This window comes from Salvelinus namaycush, chromosome 5 (assembly GCF_016432855.1).
Source record: "Salvelinus namaycush isolate Seneca chromosome 5, SaNama_1.0, whole genome shotgun sequence".
Lineage (NCBI taxonomy): Eukaryota > Metazoa > Chordata > Actinopteri > Salmoniformes > Salmonidae > Salvelinus > Salvelinus namaycush.
The window spans coordinates 26492751-26503549 of NC_052311.1; the positions used below are offsets into that span (position 1 = coordinate 26492751).

At 40.5% G+C, this 10799-nt stretch overlaps 2 protein-coding genes across 3 annotated transcripts; both read left to right on the plus strand.

The window, feature by feature from the left end:
* Window positions 1–2763: 2763 nt before the first annotated feature.
* Window positions 2764–4942, plus strand: LOC120047457 (UDP-N-acetylglucosamine transferase subunit ALG13 homolog). Of its 2 annotated transcripts, none has more exons than XM_038992985.1 (4): window positions 2764–2857; window positions 4278–4425; window positions 4527–4692; window positions 4844–4942. In XM_038992985.1, the coding sequence occupies exons 1-4, from the start codon at window positions 2764–2766 to the stop codon at window positions 4940–4942; spliced, it is 507 nt and encodes a 168-aa protein (XP_038848913.1). The 2 variants fall into 2 exon arrangements, with proteins under 2 accessions (XP_038848913.1, XP_038848914.1); XM_038992986.1 differs by having other exon boundaries at window positions 4278–4421; window positions 4529–4692.
* An 829-nt stretch (window positions 4943–5771) lies between these two features.
* Window positions 5772–7416, plus strand: c5hxorf65 (chromosome 5 CXorf65 homolog). The gene is made up of 5 exons (XM_038992538.1): window positions 5772–5796; window positions 5905–5991; window positions 6581–6703; window positions 7041–7153; window positions 7327–7416. The coding sequence occupies exons 1-5, from the start codon at window positions 5772–5774 to the stop codon at window positions 7414–7416; spliced, it is 438 nt and encodes a 145-aa protein (XP_038848466.1).
* The last annotated feature ends 3383 nt before the right edge of the window (window positions 7417–10799 follow it).

The following is a 10799-nucleotide window of genomic DNA, read 5'->3' on the forward strand; positions in this document are numbered from 1 at the left end:
GGTTTTCTAAAGCTAACCAGCTTCAGTAAGCCTCACATTCCAGCTTCATCTGTACTAAGACAGTGGATATAACTCTAGCGGGCTCGTAACTGCATGTCACACGTGGTTAGTCGAACGCCAAACTCTTCATTGAGACTGCTGAAACCTCAATGGATTGGGAAGTCTAACACATTTTAATTTGTGCTGAAATCAAAATGAAGGAAAAGTTATCTTGCAAACTCAGCAGGCATATATGGAGATGCAATATTTGCGTCATCTCTTAGTTCTGAAGGATTTGTTGCTGTAGAAATTTACCTGACTAAGGTACATTTGCATGACTGGTTACGTCGCTGAAGGATACCTCTCTGATCATGTGGTCACACGTTTGGTGTCCTGAATCACTGTTGGTAAGGAAATGCTCTTACATTTCTGGTTTAGACTGTTACATTATTACAGCTGATGTGATATACTGTACCAGTCAAAAGGTTGGACATCTACTCATTCAAGGGTTATTCTTTATTTTTATTTTCTACATTGTAGAATAATAGTGAAGACATCAACTGTGAAATTACACATGGAATCATGTAGTAACCAAAAAAGTGTTAAACAAATCAAAAAAAGATTTGAGATTATTCAATGTAGCCACCCTTTGCCTTGATGACAGCTTTGCACACGCTTGGTATTCTCTCAACCAGCTTCACCTGGAATGCTTTTCCAACAGTCTTGAAGGACCACATATGCTGAGCACTTGTTGGCTGCTTTTCCTTCACTCTGCGGTCCAACTCATCCCAAACCATCTCAGTTGGGTTGAGGTCGGGTGATTGTGGAGGCCAGGTCACCTGATGCAGCATTCCATCACTCCTTCTTGGTCAAATAGCCCTTACACAGCCTGGAGGTGTGTTGGCTCATTGTTCTGTTGAAAAACAAATGATAGTCTGACTGAGCACAAGCCAGATGGTATGGCGTATCGCTGCGGTAGCCATTCTTGTTAAGTGTGCCTTGAATTCTAAATAAATCACAGACAGTATCACCATCACACCGCCTCCCCCATGCTTCACGGTGGTAACCACACATGCGGAGATCATCCGTTCACCTACTCTGCATCTCACAAAGACACGGCGGTTGGAACCAAAAATCTCAAATTTGCACTCAGACCAAAGAACAGATTATTTGAGCTATTCGTGCTATAATATGGACTTGGTATTTTACCAAATTGGGCTATCTTCTGTATACCACCCCTGCCTTGTCACAACACAACTGATTGGCTCAAATGCATTAAGAAGGAAAGACATTTCACAAATTAACTTTTAACAAGGCACACCTGTTAATTGAAATGCATTCCAGGTGACTACTTCATGAAGCTGGTTGAGAGAATGCCAAGAGTGTGCAAAGCTGTCATCAAGGCAAAGGGTGGCTACTTTGAAGAATCTCAAATATTAAATATATTTTGATTTGTTTAACACTTTTTGGTTACTAGGTGATTCCATTGTGTTATTTCATAGTTTTGATGTCTTCACTATTATTCTACAATGTAGAAAATAGTACAAATAAAGAAAACCCCTTGAATGAGTAGGTGTGTCCAAACTTTTGACTGGTACTGTACAGGGGTTTCAACTGGCACAAGGCTATCCTCAGAAGTCTTGTGAGGCTGGTGAGTGTCCTTGAGTAAGTAAGCTGAACTGTTCAGGCGCTACAGACAATTTCGTGAGAAGACCGAATTTTAGGATGTCTCATTGTCTGAAAAAAGCTGCTTAATAAACAGACTAATTTTAATTGGTATTTTTGTATTATGCTAATTTGATTTTGTCGGGGCGTGGATATCGACTCTAGGGGAATATCTACCATCCCTCCGCTAAACCTTTATGTAGTATTGTAATGAAACAGGCAGGGAGCAGGCCTCGAACCCTCGACATTCTAGCCCGAAGTCCAGCGCGCCATCGCCTTGTGTCCCAAAAGCATGTTCAAGCGGCAGAGTCGATATCCGCGTTTATAAACCCAGGGTCGTTACAGTATGTTATGCTTACTTACAGTACTTTCTCATGTTCTTATTTGTATTCATTGTGTTTTTGTTCTACGTAATGTTATTTTTAGTATTACATTGTTATTGATTACTACATCGTTGGGTTTAGAGCTTTCAAGAAAGGCATTTCACTGTACTTTGTGCACGTGACATTAAAATGTGAAACTTGGTTTAATATTCAGATTAACCAACTCAAGTGGCCTTAAGGTTGGGCCATTTTGGCTGAGACAAGGCTACTTACTTTTACTTTGCTCAATATTCGGATAGAATATGGTGTAGGACAGTTATGATTTTCTATCGTGTAGAAAGAATAGTGTCAGCTCTCTATAATATACTGTATTTCTATCTGCAACGTTATGTGTGCTACACACAGTAAGGCCAAGTACTGTCACACAATCATCCACGAGGGGGCAGCATTATCTTATTTGAAAGCAGATGTTCATCATAGTAGATTCTTCAGCGTTTGAGGTGTCTAACCGATTTAAGTATTTTCACATCACTAGTGTAGTTTTCTAAATTGTCAGGGATACTACCACTGTTTCTACAGTATTTCAATAATACCACATTTCTTATTCGGCGGAGAAAATGTCGAGGCAGCAGGTAAATCTCCAAATCTCCTTTAGGTGGCAGAGTGATGTATTCTTTTGTGTAAATAAAACATACGAACGTGACGTCAGGCTACTGACAGATGTAAACAAACAAACAATCGATACATTTTGGTACAAGTACTGTAACATTTGATAACATTAGTTACATGCGTAACCATGAAGAGGGTATTTGTTACTGTAGGAACAACGAGATTTGATGACCTAATTGAACTTGTTACTTCCCCTGAAGCTGTTCAAGTGAGTATGATCTGTGAAAATGGCTACATAAGCTAGCCCATAGACGGTAAATGTTATTTAAGCAATAAGGCCCGAGGTGGTGTGGTATATGGCCAATATACTACAGCTAAGTGCTCCTCTACAACACGACGCAACGTGGAGTGCCAGGATACAGCCCTTAACCGTGGTATATTGGCCATATATCAGAAACCCTTGAGGTGCCTTATTGCTATTATAAACTGGTTACCAAAGTAATTAGAGCAGTAAAAATAAATGTTTTGTCATACCCGTGCTATATGGTTTGATATACTACGGCCAAGTACCCAATTGTCATAAATGAGTAAAAGTAAAGATACCTTTATAGAAAATGTGTTAAATATACTTAAATATCAAAAGTAAATGTAATTGCAAATATATATTTAAGTTGCAAAAGTAAAAGTAGAAATCATTTCAAATTGCTTATATTAAGCGAACCAGATGGCATCATTTTCTTGTTACATTTGTTTTTACAAATAGCCAGGGGCACACTTCAGCAATCAGACATCATTTACAAACGAAGCATTTGTGTTTAGTGAGTTCGACCAGATCAGAGGTAGTAGGGATGACCAGGGATGTTCTCTTGATAATTGAATGAATTAAAAAATTGTCCTGTCCTGCTAAGCATTCAAAATGTAACGAGTAATTTCGGGTGTCAGGGAAAATGTATGTAGTAAAAAGTACATTGTTTTCTTTAGGATTGTAGTGAAGTAAAAGTTGTCAAAAATATAGTCAAGTAAAGTACAGATACCCCAAACAACTACTTAATTAGTACTTTAAAGTATTTTTACTTAAGTACTTTACACCACTGGCTCTAATGCTCTGACTAAACACAAATACACTCTACTCTGCACGCGATACAGTTTAGGAAACAATTGTAATTTAACTTTAATATAAGCGAGAAATACTTGTTCAAATACAAAAGATACTTACTGTAAGCAGTTTAGGAAAGTTGCACCCAGTTGTATTTTGAGAAACACAGGAAATGTGGGATGGAATGGTCCAGTGGAAATGCGAGTGCAACGTAAGAGGATGTGTCTTAGCTAAGGCGGCGTGTGAAAACAGCCGGATGCAATTAAGTGTATCTTTTGTATTTTAAAAATGATTTCACGCTTATATGAAAGTTAAGTTCCAAAGGTTTGCAAAACTGTATTGCAAATTAGGAGTATTTCTGTTTAGACAGAGCTTTGGGATTAAACATAGCATCGGTTTTGAAGTTCACTTAGGAGCCAGCTGTGATCAGTAACATCAGCTGAGAACCCAAGGGAGGGCCGGCTGTAAACTAGGTATACCCAACTTGGGTTCATGAGCTCTAGCTAGCCAGCCTGCCTCAAAAACTAGACAAGGATAAGTTGTGTAGATGTGCCATACCCTTTCATTGTTCTATTTATAGTAACGTTTCCTTATCCTTCTTGAAGGTGTTCAACATTTGGTCCTGCAGGTTGGACGAAGCTCCATCTTCCCAGATTCAGACAGCTGTCACAAGCTCACGTTAGAGGCCTTTAAATTCAAGGATTCCACCGCTGAAGATGTCAAATGTGCCGACCTGGTTATCAGCCATGCTGGTGTGTACAATGTCCGAAGAAATAAAAAAGCTAAACTACCAAACCATTTTGCTGGTCTTTAATGTTGATAATTTATAACAATGAAATGCCTCTTCTTGTATTCTCGGGGGCAGGTAGTTGTCCGGAGACCCTTGGTGCAGGCAAGCCACTGTTAGTGGTGTTCAATGACAAACCTATGGACATTCACCAGCTAGAGCTGGCCAAACAGCTACACCAAGACTCACACCTACCTACTGTACTTCACTGCCAGGTCAGTGTAAATCCTCATGTGCAACTTAATCATGAGGACTCACACTTTGTAAATCTAACATATTGTACATTTCTGCTAATGAAGTCCCAGAGTTGTCAAACTGATTGAAATTCATTGGGTCAACTTATAAATCTAATTTTGTCTCAAATTTCACAGCAATCTCACTGAGACCTTGAGGACGATGGACCTTTCGGTTCTCTCACCCTTCTTACCTAGACAACCAAATAATTTTGCCAATTTCCTGGACAAGGCCCTTGGTGTTCAATGATTCCAGCGCAGGGAAATATCTGAGGTCGACTCTGTGTTCTTTTATGGTCTCTGGAGATGTTTGCACTCTGAAACTCTCCTCGTCTTTGAGATGAACTGGCGGTGGGGTTGGACATAGGGAAGCCTGGGCCCCATGTGCCCGGCTTCTAGGTTCTCCTATCAGCATGCAGAGCAAACGCCAGAATGTGACATCAGGCTGTGCAAGACTTTAAGATTAAGAGTCTGTTGAAAGGTCTGGCCATGTTCTATTTCATCTAGTTGAAGACAGGCTGATTAGGCATTAGATGCTGACTTTTTAATCGTGGATGGGGTATGTTTCCAACTTGAAATGATAGGAAAGACTCACGGATGTAGATACAGTATATTGTAACTCTCATTTCTATGATTTGTTATGAACAGAACAACTTAAAAAATATGTATAATTTGATGTGCTGTTTGGTGTGCTGTTCATATTTGGTGTTGTCTCGATTATACTGTTGTTGTTGTCTGAAGTGTAATTAAGCTTCTCCTTCACTCCTCATGACACTGGTCATCACACTGTAATAAGGCTGGCATAGACAGCAGTGGGGTTGCACTCTGACGTGAAAACAAACACCACATCCTGTTCAGATGGAGATTAACACAGATGGAGAAAGCAGTCTCCAAAATCATAGGATCAAAGTTGTGAAGCCAACAAGAGAAGAGAGCACTCCTGTGAACTCACAATTCCTATTATGACTTCATAACCATGTATCCAATGATTCCAATCCATGGAATGTTTCTCAAAAAGCTTTCGTGACTTTAGGCTTCTCATTATCGCAAGGGACTCCGGTTCCTCATCTTCCTGAGTGATGTTCATCTGTATTAAACATGGAGGTAAGGCCAAAGTCATAAAATGCATTCCGCTAGTGACACATTTGATGTTTGCAGTGTTAGAAACTGTATTTCACACAATTTCTTTATTCTCATCCTATCTCCTCGCAGACAATGAGCAGTTTCTGGCCAACACCAACTGCCCCGTGGTTCTCCTGCTGCAGTACATGAGAGCTAAGATGGGCCTGCCGGAGACAGGTGGGAGTTCGGGGGGGGGTCATCAGGAAGGGTGGGATGGATGGAGGGCCTTAATGATGATGACAGCTTCCTGATTGAAATGCTGCTGTGCCTATCGTCTCTTACAGACTAGGGGGGTCTTGAGTCTATCCTAAATTTAGTGTCACTGCTGTAACTAAAGCAGGGAATGTGGATGGAGAGCGCTGATGTGAGAGTCAGGGATTTGGTTGGGGGGGCAGAGGCATGGGAGTGGGGGGTCATCGGCTGGTGTTAAATATTTCACACTGCTCAACTCGAAGGGTGTCTGCTTACACCTGCTGGGTCCTGCCACACTTACCACTGTGTTGACGCTAAGCCCAGAGCAAGCCTCGTGCACTAATGAAGCTATCTATCATTACCACTCTCATTAGCACTGAGATTAATGGGGCTTGCTGATGAGTGGGTTTGACTACCGTAAGGCTATCAGTAGTAAATCCTGCACTCTGGCTCTGCCCCTCATCAGCCATCTTTGTGTTATGCTATATATTCAACCAGTTTTGGCTCTTTCTCTACATACGGATAGATTTGTCTTAAATGTGTGTGTGTGTTTGTGTGTGTGCGCGTTTTTCAGAGCTGGTGGATCTGTGTGATGACCGTGGGGCTCTGAAGCTTCTCTTTCTGTCCCAGCAGCCTCAGGAGTGTGCCAGCCGACTACTTCCTCCCCGCTGCTCCCTCACATTCTGCATTGTTAATCGTGAGTTCTATACATAATAGAAGTAGAACCAATGGAGTGGACAAGGCCTCTATGAAACTATTCCTAGTTACCAAAAAGGAGTTTCTATACATGGCTCTTCTTTGTTTAGAAGTTTATGTTTATCTTATCAGGAAACCCAAAGGATGGTGGCTATATTTCCATCACCCCCTTAGTGGCCAACCCAGACCCTGCACTTCTGGGTAACAATAAACTCTGCTTGTTAATTATGTGTGTGCATTCACATAAAGTATTTAATGTGTGTCTTCTGGAGGATTGATTTGTTTAGCCATTGTCTTAGCGCGTGTACATATGTTGTTCCTGTTTGTATGTGTATCAGAGACCCTGCAGACTCAGACTGACAGCCTGGAGAGGGCTCGTCTCAGACAGCTCCGCTCTCAGGAGGACCGCAGAGCCACGGAGGCGCCCTCTCAGACCCAACCCACACAAACCGTGAGTGTGTGTGTGTGTGTGTGTGTGTGTGTGTGTGTGTGTGTGTGTGTGTGTGTGTGTGTGTGTGTGTGTGTGTGTGTGTGTGTGTGTGTGTGTGTGTGTGTACACTCCACCAATTATTTGGACAAATAGAAGTATTAGAAGATTGCCAACTTTTGTACTGTGTCCCACAGGCTAAGGGCCGGGGCCGTACAGTACATATGGACACCCCTGATGATGAACCCTCCAATCACCGGACTGGAGGCAGGAGGAGCAAGAACTGAAAGAACCTATTAATTTTACAATAATTGATGTGCATATAAATGTTGAAATGTAATAAAGTGAACATTGAGTCTATCTAAGTCTACGCCAGCCAATGGTCATTAGTGTTGAATAATACGGTTGATCAAAATAGAAATATGACTATAGATCTAAATAGAAATCTGTTATACAATTGTTACGCTCCCATGTCTAATACGCTTTATGTTCTGAAAGGAAGAGAGTTTTAACATGGTCCCTTGAAGTTAAGCAATAGATGATGTCACCTTCTGCTTCTGTGATTGGTGGGTATGAATACCTGTTCCTTACCAAGCTTTACCAGTTGGGAAAATTGGATGGAAATGACTGAATTGGGATGAATATATTTAGAAAGGGTGTGAAATCGTGACTGAAGCTCTGACATCAGTGTTAATTTTATGTTATGTCTTTTAATCTTGCTTTGCTCAACAGGTGTTGAGGTGTTGTTGCAATAATTATGTGTCTTGCAATATGTTCAACATGCACAATTTACTTTTGAAGGCTTTATCAGAATTTAATTTATCTTGAAATTAATTTCCCTTGACCAGTGAGTGATCTTAAATTAGGGGTGGTATGTTGGGGCTATCTGCCTGAGGGACTGAATGAGGGGTGTGACAGTGTGCCATTCTCTTTTCTGAAGGTTTATTTAGCCACCTCTGGTGGGTGGCCTGGCACTTTGAAACAGGAAGTTGTGGGTTAAATGCCAGCAGGAGGTTCCTCCCAGTGTTTGTGTGTACCATTTTCTAAATTATGTACAGGCTTGGGTCAGATGGTTTTAATAACAGATAACTTCCCTTCTTAGAATCACTGGATTATTTTCTTAATGTATGTCTGTGGAAGGCCTAATAACGTTTGAGGAACAAAGGCCTTCGGGATTTTGTGATGAAGTTCCATTTGAAGTTTAGTTTTCATTTCATTCAACTGGTTTTTACCCAAACTGAAACAAGTACTGTACTTGTTTAGTCCTTTCCAAAGTGATTACCTCAAGAAAAGGAAGAAGGAGACATGTTATAAGTATTTGAATAGGGCCACTGTGTCAGGCCATACAGCTGTGTCTTGCAGATGGCCTAACCACTTGCTAAATACTGTGAAGAAATAGGGAAGTTAGAGAAACAACTGAGCTGTTCTTGTAAAAGGTTACATTGAGAATCTAGACATCATTTAGAAAGTGGAATGCAACATAAAAAAATACATTTTCCATGCCATTATCTGTTTCGGGAATGCTTGCTGTGTGATTCTTCTCTTTGATTGAGAATTGATTTACCCAATCTCTAGAGCATCTACACTGTATATAAAAGACCGAGCAGTATACACTGAGTGTAAAAAAAAACATTGGTAACACCTTCCTAATATTGAGCTCCCCCTTTTGCCCTCAGAACAGCCTCAATTCATCGCGGCATAGACTCTACAAGATGTTGAAAGTGTTCCTCAGGGATGGTGGCCCATGTTGACTCAAATGCTTCCCACAGTTGTGTCAAGTTGGCTGGATGTCCTTTTGGTGGTGGACCATTCTTGATACACACTGGAACTGTTGACTGTGAAAAACCCAGCCTCTTTGCAGTTCTTGACACACTCAAACCGGTGCGCCTGGCACCTACTACCATACCCCATTCAAAGGCACTATATATTTTGTCTTGCCCATTCACCATCTGAATGGCACACATACACAATCCATATCTCAAGGCTTAAACATCCTTATTTAACCTGTCTCCTCCCCTTCATCTACACAGATTTGAAGTGGATTTAATAAGTGACATCAATAAGGGATCATAGCTTTCACGTGGATACACCTGGTCAGTCTGTCATGGAAGAGCAGGTGTTCTTAATGTTTTGTACACTCAGTGTATATGCTATTTCACTTTTTATCCAGCAAATATCCATTCAATATTTCCATTAGCCTACTTTCTTGCTATAGTAAATCAGAACATTGTGTATGAAATCATGATTTTGCATGCCATGTAATAGTTACATCCCTTCATGAATTTAGGAGATGAGATAATGGGGTTATTAACAATTCCAATAAGTTTTATAAGTCTTTGCCCTTTGCTGTAAAACAGCTTGATCAGGTTCCTATCAGATTCATTGAGACCACATGACAGCTTTATGCAGCCCTTTCACATCACAATAATTTCATATTTAGACTTGACCAATCATGGAATGTTCTAACATTTAAAAAATAAAAAAATAAAAATGGAATTGCCCCTCCAGTTCAATTGTAGAAAGGTTACGCTTTATTCTGATTATTTAGATTAGAGTTATCTGGTTCAGACTGGTCTTGCATGTCTGCCAAAATGGCTATCACATGATGTTTTTGTGGACATAACTGTGTGTTAATCTAATATGTATTCAGGAGTTAGATTCTAGCAGCTCAGCTTTTCTCCTCTCTAGTTTCTCCAACAATTACAACTGTTATATCTAGCACATTCAAAGGATATTCAAACTTTTAAAAGTAAAGTCATATAAAATATGTCATGGTATTTACATGTGCGAGGTAAAAGTAAAGTCATATGAAATTTGTAATGGTATTTACATGTGCGAGGTGAAATAAATATTTCAGGCTGGTGCAATTTCAGTAACCAGCAGACCATAGCTCTAAGGAGTGTGCTGACAAGGCTGACTTGTCATTGCTCTGAGCTTGTTTTGTGTGCCTGGATGTGTTTTTACCAGCTGTAGAATGAGAATGCTTGTACACCAGTACCCTCTCCCAGTGGAACTGGGGCCACAATGACTGTAAGCTGTCATCATTAATGGGGGTGAATATTGGGTACTATCTCCCTTGCCATTCACTGGCAGTTGATTGACTCCCTGAACAGATGACTCAGTCCATGGCAATAACTCCTGATATTATATAAGGCCCAAGATCTTAATCAACTCCTTGTTCTAGAAAAACAGGTGGACGCTGATGATATTGATATCGGTTCCCTTATGGGAGAATTAATATAGGCCTTAATGTAACAGCTAATGAACAAATTACAGTTAAACAGAGGTCCAGTGAAATGGGGTAGCCTCATCCTTCCAGAACATAAACCAAACAAAGGGCTAACTACAATTTCTAATGACTGTTGCAGTGACATACCTGGAAAATATTCAGACCTTGGATGTTCCCTTGGAAGTAAACGGTTGCCTTTCACACTCACACTCCCTGTAGGTCTCTCACCTCACCTCTCTACCTCAGCCTTGTTGCTTATGACGTATTGCTCCTGAGGGAGGCCAAGAGTGTGAGAAGCTACTTTTGGCAATAAAACAAACCACATATAAAATATTTAGATGGAATTACATTTACCTAAATCAGAGTTTATTTATTTTATGCACAGGATACAGCAGGTGTAAAAGGTACAATAAAATGCTACAATGACATACTTGCAAGCTC

Bases quoted from the DNA above. Each gene is read 5' to 3' on its own strand.
- LOC120047457 (XM_038992985.1), top strand. From the start codon at position 2,764: ATGAAGAGGGTATTTGTTACTGTAGGAACAACGAGATTTGATGACCTA. The intron at 4,426-4,526 runs TGTGTACAATGT...TCTTCTTGTATT, and splicing joins CTGGTTATCAGCCATGCTGG to CTCGGGGGCAGGTAGTTGTC. The intron at 4,693-4,843 runs GTGCAACTTAAT...AATCTCACTGAG, and splicing joins AGGTCAGTGTAAATCCTCAT to ACCTTGAGGACGATGGACCT.
- c5hxorf65 (XM_038992538.1), top strand. From the start codon at position 5,772: ATGTTCATCTGTATTAAACATGGAG. The intron at 6,704-7,040 runs GTGAGTTCTATA...TATGTGTATCAG, and splicing joins CACATTCTGCATTGTTAATC to AGACCCTGCAGACTCAGACT. The intron at 7,154-7,326 runs GTGAGTGTGTGT...TGTGTCCCACAG, and splicing joins AGACCCAACCCACACAAACC to GCTAAGGGCCGGGGCCGTAC.